Consider the following 24,002-nt stretch of genomic DNA (forward strand, 5'->3'; position numbering starts at 1 on the left):
TGTATTAAACACACGGTTCAAAGTTTAAAATGACAAATTTATTTACAAAAATTGATTACCCCAGCACCTTTCCTCCTGACGACCTTTTCACATTTATGAAAAACATCATATGAGTTTTTTTTAGTACAGAGCTGAAGCACCTGCAGCAGTTTTCTTTGTCTTGATGAAGCTGCTGTTCAGCAGCGGAATGGTTGGTAACCTGCGGAGCACATGTGGTCGGCACGCCAACCTGTGTGTGATTATAGTAGCCCATGGGATCTGGTTCTGGTTTTAGGCCGCTGAGTGGACCGGCTGAGGTGTGGGCAGTGCTATCCAAAACTTGAACAAAAGTCTGATTGATTCAAAAAAACTATAAGCTTGCAAACATAATCTTTGTATTTTAAAATAAATATTTAGCTCCAAACTAAAGATTTATGTGACAAAGTAAGATTTCTATAAGACTTTTATAAGACTTGGGAATATGAACACCCTTATTTTCCTCTTAAAACGCGCTAAATAACCATTAAAATTGCTCCTAACTTTACAAACGGCGCCCCATACAGAGGGAGGCTTTGAGTAGCAGTAGTGATTAACACAAGCGCTGGAGATCCGCCCGCTCCTCTAATACTGGAGAAGATGAGGATGATTACGCGCAGGTGCACAGAAACTGCAGCCTAATGGCTCCACCTAGTGGGAAAAGCAGACTCTAGCACCCAACAGCATGACTTATGCTAGTCAGTAATGTTTGTGGAATTTCAATCTGTTTCTGTTTTAAAAATGATTTATTGTAAATACAACCATCCTAAAGTCCTTTGAAGATGGAATTTGAATTTACTTCTTATATTTATTTTATCATGTTAATGTTAATATGAATGGATTCTATAAGTTTTATTTCACTTTCAAAAAACATGTATATTTTTAAATCCTCCAAATTTTCAGGTTTTAGTAACACAATATTTGAAAATAAATGCAACATAAAAATGTAAATTCAAACAAAAAAAATGTATATAAACTTTCATTTATTTTAACTTTGTTCCTTCAGCAATTTACTTAGTTGTTGTAGGAATTAGTGAAGGGCTTGATGAAAACAGAAATAAGGAGTGTTGTCGATGTGTATTCCTGAAGACGTGTAAAATTTATCTTTATCAGTATTTGACATAATGAGCAGAGAATCTGTCAGTTTGTTGGTTCAGAAATGTTTAACATCTCATCATCACTCTTTACAGTCTCTGCATTTTAGTGAAAATGTAACTTTAAATGTTTTTCTTTCTCTTAAACATATAACATGGATGAGTTCTCCTAGTTTGTAGATCAGGATTATTTACTTTATTATAAATATGCTTGGAGACAATAAAGTAAAAAGGTGTTTGGATTTATGCTCTGAGTTTTGGTTTTAGTTCCTGGAGGAAGAACAATTTATCTCAGCAAATGACTCATTTAGAGAGCTTTTTATAATAGATGTTTTTTCCTTTTTATTAATACCTTTGAACAGCTTCAGATCATTTAATAACCTTAACCTTTGATGTTTTATTTTAATTGACAAATGTTATTACTATTTAATTCAGTTTATTTCTATAGCTCCAATTCACATCCTGTCATCTCAGGTCACTTTCCAGTTCACCAGATCATCCAGTCAGATTGATTCAAAGTTTTCTATCTAAGGAAAACCAGCTGATTGCATCGACTCATTGACTCTTCAGCAATCCCTCACACTAAGCATGCTTGTAGCGACAGTGGAGAGGAAAAACTCCCTTTGAACAGGAAGAAACCTCCAGCAGAACCAGGCTCAGTGTGAGCTGCCATCTGCTGAGGCCCACTGGGGTTCAAGGAGACAGAAGCAGACATAGAAAAAGAAGCATAGATACAAAAGGCAACTATTAACCAGTTGGTCTCGTTCCAATGTTTTCTCCATCAATGTGAGTAAAAATTTGTTTCAGAGTCAAAGAAAAAACAGCCCCCAGAGACTCAGAGCGGAGCTAACGATGCTAACAGCCGCTAACAGGATGTGGAGACACTGGAGGATGTTTGTAGCTCTGAGGCTGATCATCAGCCCTCCCTGCTTAACTCTGATTATCAACATCTGTAGATCTACACCCTGATGCTGAACCACAGCATCCATCTTTGGCTACGCAAACAAATACTTAATACCAGAAGAGGGCAGTATAGAGACCCCGTTCAGGACAGAATATGTAAAAATAAAATATGAATTCTGGTTTAGTTGGTTTTCTGTTGCTCATGATACATTAACTGAACATTTTCAATTTAAAAAAACAGTTCTCAATGTTCTCACCTTTTGTGATATCACAAATAAATACTGTATTATGTTTATACTTTTTTAGACCTTTGTTCTCAAAACAAACAACTGTTAATCTGTATGGGACAAAAACTGGCAAAGTATTACATTTCCATCTAAATAGAACTATTAATATGTCAGTAACTGTTGTACATAATCTGGTATGTATGAATATTTTATATTGAGACTCCATCTCTAATAATATGGGAATATAATAATAATTGCTTCACTCAATATAGCTGCAGTCATTAAAATTGAGTGAGAAATAAAATGTTTAACAATTTTGGGCTATATGACTTCTCGCTGCCCTCTGGTTGCTAACTACAGATTACATGTTTATCTTTACTATAATTTTAATTATTATGTGGTCAGATAAAATTAGGTTATATTACTGTCATAAAACACAAAGAAGATTCAGGACAGATTTTTATTTGATCGGGACAAAAACACATCCTGGTGATACATAGTCTTCACCATAAAATCATACAGTGAATTAAAATCTGTCAGATTTTGATTTGAGTCTGAAAACAGTAGATATAAATGTCTTTGTTTCTCAACAACTGTATTTTTTGAATCAGAAGCAGCTTCAGAGAATTGAAAACTGTATGAGGCACTAAAACTGATTTTTATTCCTGCTCCCGGTTTTACGTCCAGACTGAGATCATTAGCTATGAGCCACTGTAGTTTTTATTGAGAATCTATCAAAAAACAGCTGTAATTTGTCTCCATCTGGTGGCCAAATCCTAAACTGAAAAAACTTGGTTAGAGTAAAGATGTTTTTATAGTTCTCTTCAAGCTACAACTAATTACCCAGTTTTTTACAAACAGATTTCATTGATCCATTGATTCGGTAGTTTTTCATGTTTATTAAATCAACCTTAGTTTTGACGTCACTGGTGAAACAAAAAGGGAATGTCTCTGAAATCAGGTGACCAGTGATGAACCAATCCTCTGTCTCAGTGAAAAACTGGTTCCCCTGGTAGTCTGGGAGTAATATGATCCAATATGTTAATTTATGGAGATCAAAGTACTTTGGTTAACCCTTGGAGAGATCATGTTTGCTTATTTTCACACAAAGCAAAAAATATATAGTTATTTCAAATTCTGCAAACACAATAGAGTATATAAAGGTAGAATTCAAGTCTCTGGGCTCCAGTGTGAATGAAAACAGTATTTTGGTAGTGAATATTTTTCTCACATGGGAAAAATAGGTCATGTGGCTTTAACAAGAGCTCATAGCTAAAAGGCTTTCAGTGATAACAATTCTTTACTTTCATTTTCTGCCTTACAGTGACACAGAAAAAAGTATCTCCGGAGAAATCTTCTAAAAGGTAAAGTAAGATGCTGTTTTCCATCGTTAACTTTGTAGAATAAGCTGTGGAAAAGTGTTGTCCGGCAGAACCCGCAGAAAGAACCAAATATGTTTCACATTAATGGAAGTGATACCGAAGAGAAAACCTGGTGTGCCTGGTGTTTTTCCATATGCTCAAAACTAAAATTGCGCATCTAAAGGGCTTTTTACGGTATACTTTTTACTATTTTGAAGATTTTATTAATTTAAAGAAATTGCAGTTTCTTTTAAAAACGGACATTACACATTTCTACAAGGTTCTGTACCTTTTTTAGCATTTGAAACCGATTTGAATATTTCAGATTATTTGATTTAAGAATAAAGATTTAATAAAACCTTAAACAGCAACAAAAAAATGCAGACATATATTGCAGTATACTACTTTAATAATAATATAACAATAATAATATTTTGTTTTAACATTATTATTGTAGTAGTAATACTTAGAAATCATTCAACTGGGGCTGTACATGATTAATGAATTTAGTGTTTAGTTAATTTCTTTCCAGTAGATGGCGCCCGATTGCAGCCTGTAAACCTCCGTGTAGAGGCGCACTGAGAATCTATATGCTGTCAAACGCTGTCGGTCTGAGCCCAGAGTTCCATGAAGGTTCACAGATGGGTTCGTGAGAACCCAACTTGTTCCATTCGGTAGGATGCTGAGAGTCGGTCATCTAAGCACAGATTTTATTAATTAAAATAAATAATTGAAAAAATATAAAAAGTCTACGTCATCTAAGCATGTGATCCTGGATGTTTATAGTGTGATCCTATTCATTTGAGCAATGATAGAATAAAGAATATGACTATAGAATCTAGATTAAACTTATAGAAAACAACATTTCCAGACAGACCTGTCTGAAGTGTGTTTTTTCCACACTCGTTTGTCCAAAACCTGACTGATGAACCTTTGGCTGCACCACCCCTGCTTTGCACACGCTCAACTCTGACTGTGCGCGATCTGCTTCCTCTTTTAATTCCAACGGGCCTGATCCCTACGCTGATCCCTGTCGCCGTCTTGGAGCGGTCAACAGCTCCTCTCAGCAGGCATCCCCCAAGTCGGTCCTGGAGGGCCTGCAGGTTTTACAGGTTTCCTTCCTTCAGCACAGCTGATTTCCATTGATAGCTGATTAACATTCTTTTGCTGAACTGCAATGGCGTTGGGGGGAGTCATTGATGATGTTACGGGTTCTGGACATGAAGTGCTGAGCTGTTGTTGAGCAGTGGAGCGTGGTTAGGCCGGTTCTTCCTGAAGTCCACCATGATCTCCTTGGTCTTCTCCACCTTCAGGATCAGGCTGTTATCTCTGCTCCACCAGCTGCTCCACCTCCTCTCTGTAGTCCAGGTCGTTGTCGTCTCTGATGAGGCCCACCGCCGTGGTGTCGTCTGCAAACTTCACCATGTGATCGGTGGTGAACCTGGGGACGCAGTCGTGTGTCATCAGGGTGAACAGCAGGGGGCTCAGGACGCAGTCCTGAGGGGAGGGGCTTAGACTGATGACATCAGAGGTGTCCTGTCCAACCCGGACTGACTGAGTTCTGTTGGTGAGGAAGTCTAGCAGCCATGTCTATGATTGTTAAGGGTCGGTCATTAAGGAGGTGTTGTTCACCGGCTGGAGAGGGAGGTACTTTGCTCCTCTGTGATGGGGTGGGGGGTGTGGTGATACCTGGAAGGAATCAGCTCTATAACTGAATTGTAAGTTTTTGGAAGCTGGAATCTGAGTCCCCCCCTCTGCTTAAAGTTGTTTTTTCTCTCTTGACATTGATGGCTTCCTTCACGCCCCTCTCAAACCACCTATTTTCTTTATCCAGAATGTGAACATTCTGGTCCTCCACAGAACGTCCTTTGTCCAGAAGGTCTAGATGTACTGTGGAGTCTTGTCCAGAGGCAGTGAAACCATGAATATTTAGATCCACTTCAAACAAGAGTGATTGTGGGAGACTTTAGAGTTCTGGGCTTCACTGTTTAACTTTAAATATATTATTATAATAGAAGGTTTTTCCTTTAGGACCCTACAGAACCTCAAACCTGAACCAGAACCCAGCCATGTGTCCTTAAAGAGCGACTGGTCAAAGGATGGCTTCATGGATTTTAAATCAGATCAACCTTCAGCTGCAGAGAGGTGAGTTGTTTCTAAATGTTTTAACTGTATTAAACTGAACTGACTTGATTAGAAATGTTTTACATTGTTTTAGTAAAAAAGTGAACACAAAATAAAAGAGTAAAGGAAACAAAATGAAAAATAACAATCATACATGAGGACCCTCACACCGAAGGAGAATTTAGAGAACATGACTAACATGACTGTGGGAGGAAGCCGGAGTACCTGGAGAGAATGCTAAGGGAATCAAACCCACAACCTTCTTGCTGCAAGGCAGCAGTGCTACCCACTGTGCCACTGAGCAGCTTAGTTACATACTGTTCCTTTATATCTGCACACACAAGGAACTCATTAACATTTTGGCGGGCTACTGTCCCATCAGTCAGTGTGAGATCATCAAGAAATGATGCTTTAATACAGCATTATAAATGGTCGGGCTTTCACAATAATGCTGACAAATTCTGGTAAAGGTATAGCGTTTTCCATGAAACTAAAAAACAACCAGTACTACCGCCAGGTTGTCGGAAAAAAAAAAAAGCATTAGAAAGGTCGCCCACAGAAAAAAAAAGCAGCATCAAAAGGAATCTACGATAGTATACTATGTAAATTGGGCACAAATGGTACACATGGGATAGCTGCTTTATAAACATCTTGCAGGGCTTGCACAAATATCCATCCCTCAATACAGTTGGCCTTTCAACCTTGGAGTTATATGCTTCAGCCTGTCGCTCTGACTCCCATCATGATGAAGTGCTTCCAAAGGCTGGTTAAAGAACACATCGTCTCCAGTCTGCCGCCAACATTCCACCCGTTCCAGTTCGCCTACCGACGGAACCGCTCCACTGAGGACGCCATCTCTGCTGCTCTCCACCTGAGCCTGGCACACCTGGAGGAGAAGAACACCCACGATGGATGCTGTTCCTGGACTTCAGTTCAGCTTTCAACACCATCATCCCACAGCAATAAGCTAGACGCCACAGCTAATGAATAACTTACACTTAACGTTAGTCAAGGATCAGATAACTTACCTGTAACTTATGCCCTACGTATGAGCATATGCTGGCATACGTCGGGAAATTTTGAGCATAATCATAATTTCTCGATGTATTTGCCGTATGTCCACATGTTTCAGCATGTTTTAGCGTGCTTATAACCTATAGAAAACGTACCCATAACTTTTCCAATGTATGCTACCTCTTAAGCTATCGCCTTCAATGTCAGCATGGATGTTAAAACCTCCCACTATGATGACCCTGTCAGTATTTAATACCAAATCAGAAAGGAACTCTGAAAACTCATCTAAACATTCAGAGTAAGGACCTGGTGGACGATACAAAGTTACAAAAAGAAGAGGTTTTCTTGCCTTGAAATTTGGATGAGGGAAATTAAGGGTTAAATGTTCAAAAGAGTTGTAGGTATTAACTGTTTTGGGAGTAATCAGTAAGTCAGACTGGAAGATTGTTGCTACTCCTCCTCCTCGCCCAGAACTTCTGGGGATGTGAAAATTTAAATAGCTTGAAGGAGTTGCCTCATTTATGCTCACATAATCCTCTTGCTGCAGCCAGGTTTCTGTAAGGCAACATAAATCAATGTGATTATCACAAATCAAGTCATTAACTAGCAGACTTTTTAGAAGAAAAAGATCATGTATTAAATAAACTACATTTATTTGTTTTTAAATTTTCCCCAGTATGAGTTTAGATTATTTTCTTTTTAGATTATCATGATTTACTCCCTTTGGGACTCTTTTTTTTTTTTATGTACTTGATTTTGGTTGTGGGGAAGACACAGTCTGGATGGATGGAGGTCTGTTAAACTACGCCTCTGCTTCCTGGTCTGCACCCTTTCATATAAACATATGTGTAATATGCATTGAATTGAGCAGCAATCTTCTCGCCATTTTACTCTACTTTGCAGCTGTAGCACTGTTGCTTATTCTTTTAAACACCGTCTCCAATTTGTTTTCATTCTGCATTAAAATCTCTTGTTCCAGAGGGGTGAAATTGACACTTGCCTGTTGTCATGGTGACACATCTAGTAGCGCTCCACTGATAATGGCTTTTTATACTTGTTATGCACATTCTTGACTCACAGCAACCCGAATAAAATCAGAAAATCAGAGCTTCCAAGCTTGGGCTAAATCAAGATTGAAGATGTGAGTCTGAGTTTGTTGAAGCTGCTTTGTGAAACCTTCCTCTGGTCTGATGATGATGTGTTTGGCTACCTAGAGAGCTTAGTTACGTTGTTACTTATGCATTTCTTTTCTCTCTTGTGCTCTTCTTTTTTTCTTGTGATGTGTAGCTTTAAGTCCCCTGAGTTGGAATTGACAAAAGATATCGAGAACAACTTCCAAAATAATTAACTAAAAAGAGTACTGTAAGTAAACAGCAGTAATTTTAAGTAAAAAAAATGCATTTCTTTTAAGAAAATGGCTGCTAAAATATCATGTGACATTTAGAGATCTTCTGGAATTGGACTCTCTTTTATCAGAGTGCAGCTCTGCATCTTTAAAGAGCAACGCGTTTGAAGATATGGACCAATACGATAAATGTGATCCACTGAAAAGGTGGCTGTAAGTTGACATCAGTTTTTTAAAGTAATTAAAAAAATAATAATATAAGAAAAGAAACGTTTGTGAGTGATATCTCATGATGTTTAGGGATCATCTAGGATCAGAGTCTCCTTTATTAGAGCGCAGCTATGCATCTATAGAGAGCCGCGCTTCAGAAGAGATCGAGCAACAAGCTGAACTTGATTCTCTGACAAGCCAGCGGTAAGTTGTCACCAGTTTTTTTAAATAATTTAAAAAATAATAACATAAGATAAGAAACGTTTTTGAGTGATATCTCCTGATGTTTAGGGATCCTCTAGGATCAGAGTCTCATTTATTAGACCGCAGCACTGCATCTATAGAGAGCCGCGCTTCAGAAGATTTCTACCAACCACTTGAACGTGAATCACTGAAAAGGCGGCTGTAAGTTGACACCAGTTTTTTAAAGTAATTAAAAAAATAATAATATAAGATAAGAAATGTTTGTGAGTTATATCTCATGATGTTTAGGGATTCAGCAGGATCAGAGTCTCCTTTATCAGAGCGCAGCTCTGCATCCTTCAAGAGTGACCAGTCTAAAGATATCGTCAGAAACTTTAAACGTTGCCGACTTAAGAAGCAACAGTAAGTAAACAGCACTTAAAAAAACATTCACGTTTTTATTTATTTTGTGATATTTGGGGATCTTCAAGGCTCAGAGTCTCTGTATGAGTAACTGCAGCCTTTTTATATGAGTTAGATCGGTCTCTATTTTAACAAATACACGTATGTGATTCATGCATGAACAGGACGAGCTCCACACACACACACAGCACGATTCACTCACGCATAAAAAAATCCACACACACAAAGGACAAGATTCACATACGCACAGAACGATTCACACAAGCACACAAGATCCACACTCGCACAGTAGAAGATTCACCAAAGTATTTCTGGTCCACAAACAATTATAGATTAAATTACAAAGTACCGGTGGTCTTTAAACTTCACTGCATGTGTGTGTGGATTTTTGAGGTTCTCCTGACATGCCTGGATACACAAATGCATTTTATAAACGGAAAGGTTTGCCACCAATCACAAAGCTCCCGTGTATGAGCCAATCACAAGAAACTACTCCACGTGCAACAAGAAGTGGTTGCAATTAATATCTGGTTATGTTTAGGATCTCTGGGCTCCCAATAACTATTACACTTCATTTGAGAAAAGAAATTAGTATATTTCTCTGTCTGTCTGTCTTAAACACCCTGCTAATCTTATTTTTTACAGAAATCACAAAATGTGATTTTTTTTTTAAACTATTTGTATGATAAAGCTGCAAATATGTATTTCAACACTTGAGAAAATCAAAGTTAATATTTGGTCCAGTAGCCTTTGTTTGCAATTCCAGAGGTCAAACGTTTCCTGTAGTTTTTCACCTGGTTTGCACACACAGCAGGAGGGATTTTGGCCCACTCCTCCACACAGATCTTTAGATCAGGTTTCTGGGCTGTCACCGAGAAACACAGTTTGAGCTCCCTCCAAAGATTCTCTCTTGGGTTTAGGTCTTGAGACTACTAAGCCACACCAGAACCTTGATCTGCTTCCTCCAGAGTCCCTCCTTGGTTATCCTGGCTGTGTGCTTCGGGTCATTGTGATGCTGGAAGACCCAGCCTCCACCCATCTTCAGTGCTATAACTGAGGGAAGGAGGTTGTTCTCCTAAATCTCCCAATCCATGGCCCCCATCATCCTCTCCTTAATACAGTGCAGACGCCCTTCCCGTGTGCAGAAAAACACCCCCAAAGCATGATGCTGCCACCCCCATGCTTCACAGTAGGGATGGTGTTCTTGGTTCTCATCATTCTTCTTCCTCCGAACATGGTTAGTGGAATAATGACCAAAAAGTTCTATTTTGGTCTAATCTGACTTTCTCCCATGACTCCTCTGGATCAATCAAATGGTCATTGGCAAACTGAAGACGGGCCTTGACCAGTGCTGCTTTAAGCAGGGGAACCTTGCATGTCATGCATGATTTCAAACCATGACGTCTTAGCGTATTACCAACAGTAACCATGGAAACGGTGGTATCAGCTCTTTTCGGGTCATTGACCAGCCCCTCCCATGTAGTTTTGGGCTGATTTCTCACCTTTCTTAGGATCATTGAGGCCCCACCAGGTGAGATCCTGCATGGAGCTCCAGTCTGAGGGAGACTGACAGTCATGTTTAGCTTCTTCCATTTTCTAATGATTGCGCCAACATTGGTCCTTTTTCACCAAGCTGCTTGGCAGTTTCCCTGCAGCCCTTTCCAGCCTTGTGGAGGTCTACAGTTTGGTCTCTAGTGTATGTGGACAGCTCTTTGGTCTTGGCCATGTTAGTCGTGTGATTCTTACTGATAGTATGGGGTGGACAGGTGCCTTTATGCAGCTAACCACCTCAAACAGGAGCAGCTAATGTAGCATAATAAACGGAGGCGGACATTTTGAAGGCAGACTAACAGGTCTTTGAGGGTCAGAATGCAAGCTGATATACAGGTGTTCAAATACTTATTTACAGCTGTATCATACAAGTAAAGTTACTAAATCATACATTGTGATTTATGAAATTTGTTTATTAGATGATGTTGATGAAAATTTTTATTATTAAAGATAATAAAGGTTTTTTATTCATATCAGTATAAATAAACAGCATGAATTTTTACCCCTTTGAGATGTGATGAGTTTTCAAAGTGTTCCTTTAATTTTTTTGAGCTGTGTATATATATTGCCTTATACATTATATGTATACACATATATATGTACACATATACACACATACATATACGCGCATATATATCTGTATATGTATATATGTATGCATATATATACTTTTTTTTTATTATTGCTTTTATTAATATTAGTGCAATACATTTCTTAGTTTAAATGTGGTGATTGTTTGTCAATAACTAATTTTCAACTATATTACAATTTTTACAGGACGGACCTGCATAAACTCGAGGTTTCTACTGGTCTGCTTGCGCAACCCCAGGCGGACTTCATATCTATGGTCTGTATATATAAAAATGCCTTTCTATTAGTTTTGCTAGCAGTAGTCTCCATGCTGCTCTAAGTAGACCTGAGGACAGTCTGTTGAACATTGATCCCATTTTCAAGTCTTTCTCCTTCATATATTTAGTTCCAGCAGCTGAAGAAAAACCTTTTTAAATTTGTGAATAACGAGCTGAACAAGATCCAGAAGGTTCTGTCTCCAGATGACCCAGAAGGCTTAGAAGTTCTTAGGAAGGATGAGGATTGTTTAGATGGTGTGAATGAAGAACAGTGGAAGAGCAGCAGAGATGCTCTTGTGAAGATCACTCTGAACTTCTTGAGTGGGATGAAGCAGGAGGAGCTGGCTGAACGTCTGCAGAAAAGTAAGAGGAATTAGCTTAATATTACGTTTGATGGATTTTATAAATTATTAAAGAAAATGAAAATAGGCTTATATTTTGGAAAGGTAAACTCTATTTCCTGAAGTTATTGTTTATTTTGTTGGTGTTTATTTAGATCTTATTGCTGCATCCTGTCAACAAAAACTAAAATCTTCTCTGAAGAAGTTCCAGTATCAGTCTGAGGGGATCGCTAAAGCAGGAAGTCCAAGCCTTCTGAACCAGATCTACACAGAGCTCTACATCACAGAGGGAGGGACTGGAGAGGTCAATGAGGAACATGAGATCAGACAGATTGAAACAGCATCCAGGAAACCAAACAGACCAGAAACAACAATCAGACAAGAAGACCTCTTTAAAGTCCCACCTGGAAGAGATCAACCAATCAGAGCAGTGTTGACACAGGGAGTGGCTGGCATTGGGAAAACAGTCTTAACACAGAAGTTCACTCTGGACTGGGCTGAAGGCAAAGCCCACCAGAACATCCAGTTCATATTTCCATTCACCTTCAGAGAGCTGAATGTGCTGAAAGAGAAAAAGTTCAGCTTGGTGGAACTTGTTCATCACTTCTTCACTGAAACCAAAGAAATCAGCAGCTTTGAAGATTATCAGGTTCTGATCATCTTGGACGGTCTGGATGAGAGTCGACTTCCTCTGGACTTCACCAACAAGGAGATCCTGACTGATGTTACAGAGTCCACCTCAGTGGATGTTCTGCTGACGAACCTCATCAGGGGGAAACTGCTTCCCTCTGCTCTCCTCTGGATAACCACACGACCTGCAGCAGCCAATCAGATCCCTCCTCAGTGTGTTGACATGGTGACAGAGGTCAGAGGGTTCACTAACCGACAGAAGGTGGAGTACTTCAGGAAGAGATTCAGGGACAGAAAACGGGTCAGAAGGATCATCTCCCACATCAAGACATCTAGAAGTCTCCACATCATGTGTCGCATCCCAGTCTTCTGCTGGATCTCTGCTACGGTTCTGGAGGATCTGTTAAAGACACAGAACCAAGGAGAGCTTCCCAACACCCTGACTGAGATGTACATCCACTTCCTGGTGGTTCAGACCAAAGTGAAGAAGGTTACGTATGATGGAGGAGCTGAAACGGATCAACTCTGGAGTCCAGAGAGCAGGAAGATGATCGAGTCTCTGGGAAAACTGGCTTTTGATCAGCTGCAGAAAGGAAACCTGATCTTCTATGAATCAGACCTGACAGAGTGTGGCATCGATATCAGAGCAGCCTCAGTTTACTCAGGGGTGTTCACACAGATCTTTAAAGAGGAGAGAGGGCTGTACCAGGAGAAGGTGTTCTGCTTCGTCCATCTGAGTGTTCAGGAGTTTCTGGCTGCTCTTCATGTCCATCTGACCTTCATCAAGGATGGAGTCAACCTGTTGGTAGAACCAAGATCTGTTGACAAGTCAACACGTTTTTATCAGAGTGCTGTGGACCAAGCCTTAAAAAGTCCAAATGGAAACCTGGATGTGTTCCTCCGCTTTCTTTTGGGTCTCTCCCTGGAGACCAACCAGAGACTACTAAAAGGTCTGCTGACACAGACAGGAAGTAGCTCACTGACCAATCAGGGAATACTTCAGTACATCAAGAAGAAGATCAATGAGAATCTGTCTGCAGAAAAAAGCATCAACCTGTTCCACTGTCTGAATGAACTGAATGATCGTTCTCTGGTCCAGGAGATCCAACAGTCTCTGAGATCAGGAAGTCTTTCCACAGATAAACTGTCTCCTGCTCAGTGGTCAGCTCTGGTGTCCATCTTAATCACATCAGGAGAAGATCTGGATGTGTTTGACCTCAAGAAATACTCTGCTTCAGAGGAGGCTTTTCGCATGCTGCTACCAGTGGTCAAAATGGCCAGTAAAGTGCAGTAAGTACCTAGACTCACATTTGCTGCTATAATGCAGATGCTGCACCAGTCTTTTATGGTGAAGAGAGAGCTGAGCCAAAAAGCAAAGCTCTCAATTACCCCTCGAAATCCCTGTCAGATTTAGGTAGGATTACATCAATAACTTCAAAGGACAATAAAGATAAAGAATTTTATGATTTTTCTCACTTTCTTTAAATTTCACATTTATTCTGTATTTAGTCCAACTGCTTTTGAAATCGAACAAGGGTGTCACTGTGGTGGAATATTTGCGTATTCCTCCCGGAAAACTGGGTTGAGGTTTATAGCCCATCCTGCTGTCACCCACTTTTGTTGCTCTGCCTGTAAATTCTATATACAGGGTTCTCATCAGGATATGTTATGAGCAATAGGTGGGGCTTTGTTTGCAGCACAGCAATGTTGACTGTATTCTACAGTGGGGAGAACAAGTATTTGATACACTGTTGATTTTCCTGGTTTTCCCACCTGCAAAGCTTGTAGAAGACTGTAATTTGTATCATAGGTACTCTTCAACTGTGAGTGATGGAATCTAATACAAAAATCCAGAAAAATACAATGTATGATTTTTAAATAATTAATTTCCATTTTATTGTGTGAAATAGGTATTTGATACACCAGACCAATGAAACTTAATATTTGGTACAGAAACCTTTGTTTGGAATTACAGAGATCAGAAGTTTCCTGTAGTTCTTGACCAGGTTTGCACACACTGCAGCAGGGATTTTGGCCCACTCCTCCATACAGATCTCCTCCAGAGCCTTCAGTTTCGGGGCTGTCGCTGGGCCACACGGACTTTAAGCTCCCTCCAAAGATTTTCTATTGGATTCAGGTCTGGAGACTGGCTAGGCCACTCCAGGACCTTAAGATCTTCCCTACGGAGCCACTCTTTAGTTGCCCTGGCTGTGTGTTTTGGGTCGTTATCATGCTGGAAGACCCAGCCACCACCCATCTTAAGTGCTCTTACTGAGGGAAGGAGGTTGTTGGCCAAAATCTCGCGATACATGGCCCCCTCCATCCTTCGCACAATATGGTGCAGTCGTCCTTTCCCCTTTGCAGAAAAGCATCCCCAAAGAATGATGTTTCCACCGCCGTGCTTCACGGTTGGGATGGTGTTCTTGGGGTTGTACTCATCATTCTTCTTCCTCCAAACATGACGAGTGGAGTTTAAACCAAAAAGTTCTATTTTTGTCTCATCAGACCACATGACCTTCTCCCATTCCTCCTCTGGATCATTCAGATGGTCATTTGCAAACATCAGCTGGGCTTTGACATGCGTTGGCTTGAGGAAGGGCGCCTTGCGTGCACTGCAGGATTTTAATCCTTGACGGCGTAGAGTGTTACTGGTTGTTTTCTTTGAGACTGTGGTCCCAGCTCTATTCAGGTCATCGACCAGGTCCTGCCGTGTAGTTCTGGGCTCATTGATCACCTTCCTCAAGATCAATGATGCTCCACGAGGGGAGATCTTGCATGGCGCCCCAGACCGAGGGAGATCTCCTGTTATTTTGTATTTTTTCCATTTTCTAATAATTGCACCAACTGTTGTTGCCTTCTCACCAAGCTGCTTGCCTATTGTCCTGTAGCCCATCCCAGCCTTCTGCAGGTCTACAGTTTTATCCCTGATGTCCTTGCACAGCTCTCTGGTCTTGGGCATTGTGGAGATGCTGGAGTGTGATTGATTGAGAGTGTGGACAGGTGTCTTTTATACAGGTAACGAGTTCAAACAGGTGCAGTTAATACAGGTAATGAGTGGAGAACAGGAGGGCTTCTTAAAGAAGAACTAACATGTCTGTGAGAGCCAAAATTCTTACTGGTGGATAGATGATCAAATACTTATTTCACACAATAAAATGGAAATTAATTATTTTAAAATCATACATTGTATTTTTCTGGATTTTTGTTTTAGATTCCATCACTCACAGTTGAAGAGTACCTATGATAAAAATTACAGTCTTCTACAAGCTTTGCAGGTGGGAAAACCAGGAAAATCAACAGTGTATCAAATACTTGTTCTCCCCACTGTATTAGGTAGAAGAAAACACTCTGACCACTGGTTGATTTTCAAAGCTGGCTCTCTGCTAGCAAGGCAATTAGCACATTTGTTCATATGCTTGCAAGAGCTTAGGGTGAGGGGTTGACAGATACTGAAGAGCAGGGGGTTTATGTTTTTAAAGTGGTTTTCTTACATAAATGAGCAAATTTAGGTTAAAGTGTTTTAAAAGTACCATTTCTGCAATCCCTGCACTCATTAAAGGCTGTTGTATCGGCCTAAATTTCACGTCATTTTTATATTTCAGCATAACTAGCATTTGTGATGAAATGTACTGGACAGAGCCCTGGGGGAGGGACACCAGATGTCAGTCAATGGGCCAATACACTTTTAAAGGATGAGCAGAGGGGCCTGAATTTCAACTTAGCAGGGACAAATTTGTTACCTTGCAAGCCAGATGAATTGTCACAAGATTTGAAATTTTACAAACTACTGAAAATGTATAAACTTGAATACAAAAATGTTTCAAACCAATGAAAATGACGTGTATGTCATCAGTCAGAGGCAGAGGCAGATGCAAAACAAATGTGGCTGCACCGATTTTTTTAGCTGGAATATCCTCTATTTCGTTTTGAAAAACTTTCAATAGGACGCGATTTGTGGATGGGAAAAATGTCTGTGCTTTTTCCCAACCGGATTTGTGTCTCATGAAACGTGACAGATAGACCCAGAATTCAAGGAGAGACAGTTAGTAGAAAAGTTCAAAACGTTTATTAAATGAAAAACAAAACTACAACCAAACCAACAAATAAAAACACAACCATAACATCTATAAACTCAGACAAACGAACATCAAAGCATCTTATATTTATGGGTCCTACAACTGGCTTTTACAAAATTAATGGTTACGGTGTTTCCCTTTGAAATCACATCCGGTCAACTTTGGACTGACCTAATAGTCGAAATATTTTGTGTTAAATTGCTTTTTACTTTGTCTTAAATCCCAATATAACATATAAACAGACTGAGCGGCACAGGAGGTACTTCCTCTTAACATCCATCCCATTTTATAACAATACAATAGATGGCAGAGGCTCCAGAGATGGTTGTCCAAGGCTATGTTACCCTCCAGGCATTAATGCTCAAATACGATTATTTACTTTTTTGTGTGAAATCAGATTGTTTTGAGTGGTCATCACATTTCTAAATATATACGACTTGTATGTGATCTCCTCTGTGAAATGCATTCATAAAACCTAAGCGTGCACACGCACAGTAGAGCAGTGATGTAAACCTTTTTCAGTCGCGACCCCCGCATGCATGATCAATATAATGAATTACATAATCAGACAAGCCTTAAGTCACTACATCTATTAGCCTCTTTATCATCTTATTTTGAAACACAGATTTTTTGAAAAGCATGAAGCAGCATCAAGAGGCTAAATTTCCAAACAGAGCAACAATGGTCGGTACGTCCCATAATTTTTTGGATAAAAGTTAATGAGAGCTTAATCATGAAAAAAAAAAACTTGCTGGTCAAAAGTAGAGATTTCTTTCTGACACCTGGCCCTACTTGTTTGAACACAGCAGCTGTATTCATGGCTTTATGTTAGAAACCGCCAACTGGAGCTTAGTCTAAACTCTGAGGAGTCATGATCTTTATTTGTTATTTCATATATGTCAGGGGAAAAAAGTCTTTTGGCACAGCTAAGGAATGGAAAAACCTAAATCAGCTGCAGCTTCTGACTGTGTTGCGATCTCTGTTAGTACTGACGACTGAAACTCTTCCAGCGTTTATGCGGAGAAAGCAGGCTGTAATGGGGGATTAGAGGAGAGATGGAGCAGGGCGTCCTGCAGCTCTGATGTTAGGTGATGCAGGATGAAGGAGTTGAAAGGCTGGTGTACCCAGTCATGTTTTTGTGGCTTCTGAGGTGAAAGGCAGTAACTCCTTTTGTATTTACAATGGTTATGTCATAACTCTCCATAAAGACCTCCAGCTAGGGGAACATCTCAACACTTCCCCATCCAGTTGCACAGCCCCCCACTCCAGCTTTCTCTTAAATGCTGTTACATTATCAGAGAGAATAAGGACATTTGTGTTTGAGCCTTGTAGGGAGAAGTTTAAGCTGTTTAGTTTTTTTCAAAATGTTGGCGAAATATATGAGGCTCGCAACGCACTTTGAGCTGTCAGATAGTCAGCGAGGGGAAAACTACGGTCTAATAAAATGCGGACCTCCTTACACAGTTCAAAGAGCTGCGTTAAAACTTTGCAATGAGGAAAGCCACCTGACCTGTGTGAAAGAGAAGGGCTTCGTGGTCGGATCCAATTTCATGACAGAGTGTGGCAAAAAGTCTGCTTTGCAGGGGCCGCGATTTGATGAAATTAACGATCTTAACAGAATATTGAAGAACATCACAAAGCTCTGGGTCGAGACACCTTCTAGCAAGTGCTTCCCTGTGGATCATGCAGTGCAGATAGGGGGCCTACTTCCAAAGCGGAGGCTCTCAGACCTTTTCTTGTCCCCTGTATAGATCCAGTTCCATAACAACAGAGGCAGAGTAGGGTTACGCTGCGCTGAACCCTTTACAAACTCTGATCTTCCTGCTAAACTTGTGCAGAATTGGTCTTTGGGCACTCTTAGCTCTGAGTCTGCACTTTACCCTCCACTCTTATGTTTCGCTCTCAGCAGTACGGCTCTTCCTGCCCTCGCTACCTGAAAAAATGTATGTGGCTGATCATCCTCTGCCAAGCATAAAAAATCCTTTCAACTATCAGGATTTTATTTCTTTCAGCTCGCAAGAGGTGATGCTAAACATCCTTTAATTTCTGCCAAAAGAAATCCCTAAATTATATCCAAAGAAAGTATTTAATTGAATTCTGTTTATTTTTGGATAAAGACCCAGGTGAAAAGGTATATAGATCTTTGAATATTCTATACCCAGTGATTGTAGCATCTAGGATAGAGCTGTCAGTCTAGTAAAGAATCTGGTTGTTATTTGACTTTGTAAAGGTTAACTTTTTTTGCAACATAAAACAGACTAAAACTAGATTAAAACCTTTTTAAGTAATAGTCGACTAAAACCGACTAAAACTATCACAAATAGTAATGACTAAAATGCGAATAAAAGTAATAATTTTGTTCTGATGATGAAAACTAACACTAAATCTAAGATGGCTGCCAAAAACAACACTGCTGTGAACGCTTTCTGCAGCCACCGCAGGTCTAGTTAAGGCAGACTAACTAGTTTTGAGTAATAAAAAGCCTGTAGCAGTACGAAGAATAGCGACTTCTAATGACACACATTGGATAAATGCGACCGGGCCATTCAGACACAGGTGGCATCTGGAAAGATCAGATACGTATCAGATTTTGGACCACAGAGCCTAATGACCAGGGTCCCATTTGAAAAAATCGGATCTGTGTTAATCTCTTTGTAACCTATATAAGCTACTGGAACCAGAATTTCCTTAAGGAGTAATCCCAAGTTAAATTTGAGTGAGATCAGTAAAGTGTCTGTCTGGCTTTACAGTCAAATTGTTAAAAGTTAAGTAATCTGTTTACATTTTTATTTGTTTAAAATGTTTAGGCCCACCTGAATCCATTTTCTGTTCCTTGTTTTACAGGTTGAGTGGCTGTAACCTCTCAGAAAGAAGTTGTAAAGTTTCAATGTCAGTTCTACGGTGCCAACTTTCTAATCTGGTACATCTGGACCTGAGTAACAACGACCTACACGATTCAGGGGTGAAACTCTTGTCTTTTGGGCTGTTGGGTCCACAGTGCAGACTGGAAACTCTTGGGTATGACTCTAATTTATCATTGTATTAACTTTTGGGATTGTCTAGGTCAGGGGTTGGCAACCCAAACTGCTCAAAGAGCCATATTGGACCATATCTTTGTTGCATTGATGAAAATATAGAAACAGGATAAAGGAATCTTTCTATGGTGGACGTGTTTCTGTTGGGAGGAGCTGATTGAGTCATGAGGAACCAATCAGGAACTAGCTCTGCTAACAATCCAAGCACACTGGGCTGAAGCCGCTTGTCTAAGGCGGCGTAGCGCACTAACTGCACCCCGCAAAAGCATCTTGCAGGCGTCAGCAGAGGCTGATTGAAGCCAAAATAAAATGGAGCCTGGATGGAAGGAGAAGGGAGATAATCTGCAGGTGATAGAGACGGACATGCTGCCAGATCCCACCTGCCCCTCGCTCAGCAGCTCCATCCAGGCTCCTTTTATTTTGACTTCAATCAGCCTCTGCTGACTCCTGCAAACAGCATTTGCGCTGTGCAGTTAGAGCTCAGAATGCTGTCTGGCCTTACCTCTGTTGTCAAGTTCATTTGCCCCCCTGTTTTAGGCACTCAGACCAAAGCAAACATGGAGCGGTGCAAGTCTACTGCCTTATTGGCACCAAACGTAAAAGCAGCCCTATTTTAAAGCACACAGATTCAAAACCTGTGGAAGTTTTGTAGCTAACCCTAACCCTTCCATCTAAGATCAAATTCATCCACTGAGTCTTCAGGGGCTCAGATGAAGGCAGGAAAACAGCCTTAGCTCAGCCATGTCTATTTGGATGTTCGTTCTCGATGAGCAGAAAGATGTCGCCTGATAGAGAGCAGGTTCAGATGGGGCGAGTGTCACCCCCCCACTCCCACCCCATTTATGTGTGCATTTTGAGCACACATCACATTAGCTAAGAGGTGGAGAAAGGCAGTAAGAGAACGGCTTGCATATGACTTACAAAATGTTTATGAAGCAAATTTCTCATAATTGTTGTTTTGCTATTCTATCTTTCGCCGTCTTGTTCTTTAGGGCCTCTGCTTTCTTCTCTTATTCTTAGTTTCGTTATTATGGAACAATAATATTCATGAGGTTGATTATTCAGACTTTTACACTCTTATTAAAAACCTGATTACTTCCAATTATCTGTTAATCTTTATATAAATATTTGCAGGTTTTACTTGCTTCTGTGTTATGTCCAAAGGTTGTCTTTTTTCATCACATGGGATTCCTTTGTGTTCTTTAACATGCTTATGTTAGAGTGTAATGTTTTTCTTTGTTCGGGGCATGGGTTGTATGTGTCATGTATTTGTGTCTGCAGATTGTCAGGATGTCTGATCACAGAGGAAGGCTGTGCTTGTCTTGCATCAGTTCTAAAAGCCAATCCTTCTCCTCTGAAACACCTGGACCTGAGCTACAATCACCCTGGAGAGAGAGGATTTAGGAGCCTATCATCCATAAAGTCGCTTAAATTTCTCAGGTATATGGGAAGCTTTGAACTTTTTCTGTGCTATAGGCTTATAGGCTACCTTGAAAATAAAATTTTTTTCCCCCATAAATAATAAAAGCATAAAGTTTATTTTATCTCTCTAATTTAATCACAACTCAATCTGGGTTTTGCTGCTGAAAGAAACCACAGTGAAATACTCTACTCTCATTTCAGATTGGAACCTGCTGGTGTTCAGTGGTTGAAACCAGGGCTGAGAAAATGTACGTATATTTTTCATTAGACCTGTGGCACTAAATAAGTATGCATTCAACTATTTAATACTGTCAGTTGACCTAAAGTTAATTTTATTGCTGCAGTCTACATGTCTTGTGGTCTTCCTTCCCGCTTCCCATCCAGGAAGCTTGTGTGAAACTACATCAAATCTGTCTGACTAAAAAAAAATCGCTCAAACTAGTCTTGTCCATTTTAGAATACAATCATTACAAACTGCAAATAATAAAGTCCTTCTCTTGAGCAAGCAAAGGCAACAGTGAAGGGGAGTGAATCCTTTTTATCAAGAAGAACAGTCAATAGAACCAAAACCAGACTCTATCACTCTATCTCTATCACTCGCCTGGAAAAAAAAGACTCATAGGTGAGAATGCTGTTCATCGACTTCAGCTCAGCATTCAATACAATTATACCCCAACAGCTGATATACAAACTGGACAAACTGGGCCTCAGCACCTCCCTCTGTAACTGGCTGCTGGACTTCCTGTGCCAGAGACCGCAAGCAGTGCATATAGGATGTTCCGAGGACGGCTTGTTGCTCTCATATACTTTATATAGTTGAGAGATGAAATCCAGACCAGATCAAAACTGTCAATAAAAGTGGCCTGGAGCTGCTTATACACCTAATCTTTCTCTTATGTTTTATTGTTGTCAGTATTGCAATATGCAGTGGATCACGACCACAGTCTGAATTAACTGAAGTTAGAGAGATCTGCTGCTTTTCATCTTTGGTTGCAAACAGGGGATTAGCGCCACCTACTGTACATGGGATCAATGGAAATATGATTTTCATACATTGGGATCTTTTAATTAAAATTCTGTACATTAAAAAGCCATTGTTGAAACATTCTTTATTTAGTGAGGTATTAGTGAAGTATATAAAATATTCCAAAGTCCTTTCAAAGCTAAAGAGAAGTTACAACAAACAAGGTATTGTTGCAGTATTTATTTTCCGGAAATCTGCTTAAGTGACTCAATAGAAAACAAAATTACAGAATTTGTCAAGAAAGACATTTGAATGTTTATTTTATTTTTTTACAGGAACAAAAGGTCTCGAGCTTTTATTCTAAAATTTAAAAAAATTACAGAAAATGTTTAAGGTGGTGAGCAGTAACTGCCTTGCAGCTTTTAAAAACCAAGCAAAAAAAAGTATTTTACTGTATAAGCCAAAATTAAGTCACAGAAAGTTATCAGTCAAACCAGTAGAACATGTTTTGCCTTGCATCTTTTCAAATGGCATAAGCCAAGTGCTCTGGCATTACTTCTCTTGCAAATAACAGTGAGGTTCTACTTAATGAACAGTGGTGCACTTGTGGACAGCATTACAACACTGAAAGAAATTCTTTCTAAATAGATGTTGTTAGTTTTTTGTTGTTGTTTATGTCCCTAACTGTCAGAATTGTTCCCCCCTTCCTAAGTATTTTAGCTCCGTATTTGTCATTGTTCTCTGCTGGATTCTAACAATGCCTGTCTGCTTTCTTGTGTTACTTTCTACTGTCCATTCATGAAGAAGCTCACAGCTCACATGACTTTATTGATAATACGTCATCTAAATGTCTGCAAAATAAAGATGATGGATCAATACCTGGGTTGTCTTTTTTTTCTTCCCTCTATCAGATTCCTGTCAGCTCACCATCGACACAAACACTGTGAACAAACACCTCAAACTGTCTGAAGACAACAGGAAGGTGACACGTGTGTGGGAGGCTTGTATGTATCCTGATCATCCAGACAGATTTGACGTCAGTCCTCAGCTTCTGTGTGAGACTCCTCTGACTGGTCGCTGTTACTGGGAGGTAGAGTTGAGAGGAGACGTCAGCCTTGGTGTAGCTGGAAAAAGAATCGGAAGAAAAGGAAATGATGAGAGCTGTGTGTTTGGAGAGAACGATCTGTCATGGTGTCTGAACTGCTCAGAGGAAGGTTATTCTGTCTGTTCAAATGACATAGTGACTCCCCTCTCCTACTGTTCCAACTCCTGCCTCATGTCTGACAAAGTGGGGGTCTATGTGGATTATCCTGCTGGTACTTTGTCCTTCTACAGAGTCTCTTCTGACTCTCCGATTCACATTTACACCTTCAGCACCACATTCACCGAGCCTCTGTTTGCTGGCTTTAGGCTCAGCCATCAATTTAAGCCAGGGTTTAAATCCGTTTCCTCAGTCTCCTTGTGTTGAGTATAAAGGCAATCCAGCATTATTGATAACTACTATAAAATACCTGGCAGGAATTTTGTTCTTCACGTTCTTCTTTGTAAATAAATGAAGCAGAGTTTCAGAATGCTGAAACACAGACTTCTTCCTGCTCTGATCTGCTCTGCATTTAAGCAGGACTCTGCATCAGCCACAGCTTGGAGGGTCTGACTTTTTATTTATGAATAATAACTAACAAAAATACAGAGGAGGAACTTCCCAAAAGATGAGGAATTTAACACTAATTTCACCATTTAGAAAACATTAATTAGACAAATTTGAAAAAAAAAAGAAAAACCTGTTTAACCTTCGTTATGAGCGATTGTTTGTTTACCAACATGTGCTGCCGTTCAGCATCAGTTTGTAGATCTATAGGTGCTGATAATTAGAGATTGTCTTTAGAATAGTGAGCTGAGGTGAAGCTCCACAGCGCCTCCTGTTGGCATCTGTTTATTACTGTTCCAGATGGGAGAAAATGACCAAATGAACAGATATTTTCAGCTTATTTACACTACTTTTTTATTATTTCCATGTAGATCTATGGGGGGAACGTTGTCTTTGTGACTAAATGTTTAATATATGTTGAATCTGATTATTTTGATATTCTGTCTTTGATTAAGTTCATATTATGTACTAAGGTGATTCTTTTTATCATTTTGACTTTGACTTTTCCTGTGATTTAAACACTACAACTTTGATTCCTTGGCAGATCAGGCATTTAAAGAACTTTTTCTAACTTTTGGTCACAAATTT

At 39.8% G+C, this 24,002-nt stretch overlaps 1 protein-coding gene and 1 long non-coding RNA gene across 3 annotated transcripts; both read left to right on the forward strand.

Moving 5' to 3' along the window:
- Positions 1-3,549: 3,549 nt before the first annotated feature.
- On the forward strand, positions 3,550-8,270 carry LOC119771619. 2 transcript variants are annotated; one of them, XR_005279168.1, is made up of 4 exons: positions 3,550-3,603; positions 5,632-5,745; positions 8,026-8,100; positions 8,215-8,270. It is a non-coding gene; the product is annotated as an uncharacterized LOC119771619 (long non-coding RNA). The 2 variants fall into 2 exon arrangements; XR_005279167.1 differs by having other exon boundaries at positions 8,183-8,268.
- Positions 8,271-11,233: 2,963 nt separating this feature from the next.
- LOC119771618 (NLR family CARD domain-containing protein 3-like) lies at positions 11,234-23,469 on the forward strand. Its single transcript, XM_038267712.1, has 7 exons — positions 11,234-11,297; positions 11,427-11,661; positions 11,795-13,559; positions 19,190-19,363; positions 20,662-20,802; positions 20,971-21,050; positions 22,678-23,469. Exons 1-7 carry the CDS (start codon positions 11,295-11,297, stop codon positions 23,232-23,234), a joined length of 2,955 nt encoding a protein of 984 aa, XP_038123640.1. The 5' UTR covers positions 11,234-11,294; the 3' UTR covers positions 23,235-23,469.
- The last annotated feature ends 533 nt before the right edge of the window (positions 23,470-24,002 follow it).

The sequence above is a fragment of the Cyprinodon tularosa genome, unplaced genomic scaffold, assembly GCF_016077235.1.
Source record: "Cyprinodon tularosa strain WSP-4 unplaced genomic scaffold, ASM1607723v1 ctg681, whole genome shotgun sequence".
Taxonomy (NCBI): Eukaryota; Metazoa; Chordata; class Actinopteri; order Cyprinodontiformes; family Cyprinodontidae; genus Cyprinodon; species Cyprinodon tularosa.

Excerpts from the sequence above, each read along its gene's own strand:
- LOC119771618 (XM_038267712.1), top strand. Across the intron at positions 20,803-20,970 it reads AGGAGCCTATCATCCATAAA|AAACCACAGTGAAATACTCT; the intron begins GTCGCTTAAATT and ends TGCTGCTGAAAG. Across the intron at positions 21,051-22,677 it reads GAAACCAGGGCTGAGAAAAT|ATTCCTGTCAGCTCACCATC; the intron begins GTACGTATATTT and ends TCCCTCTATCAG.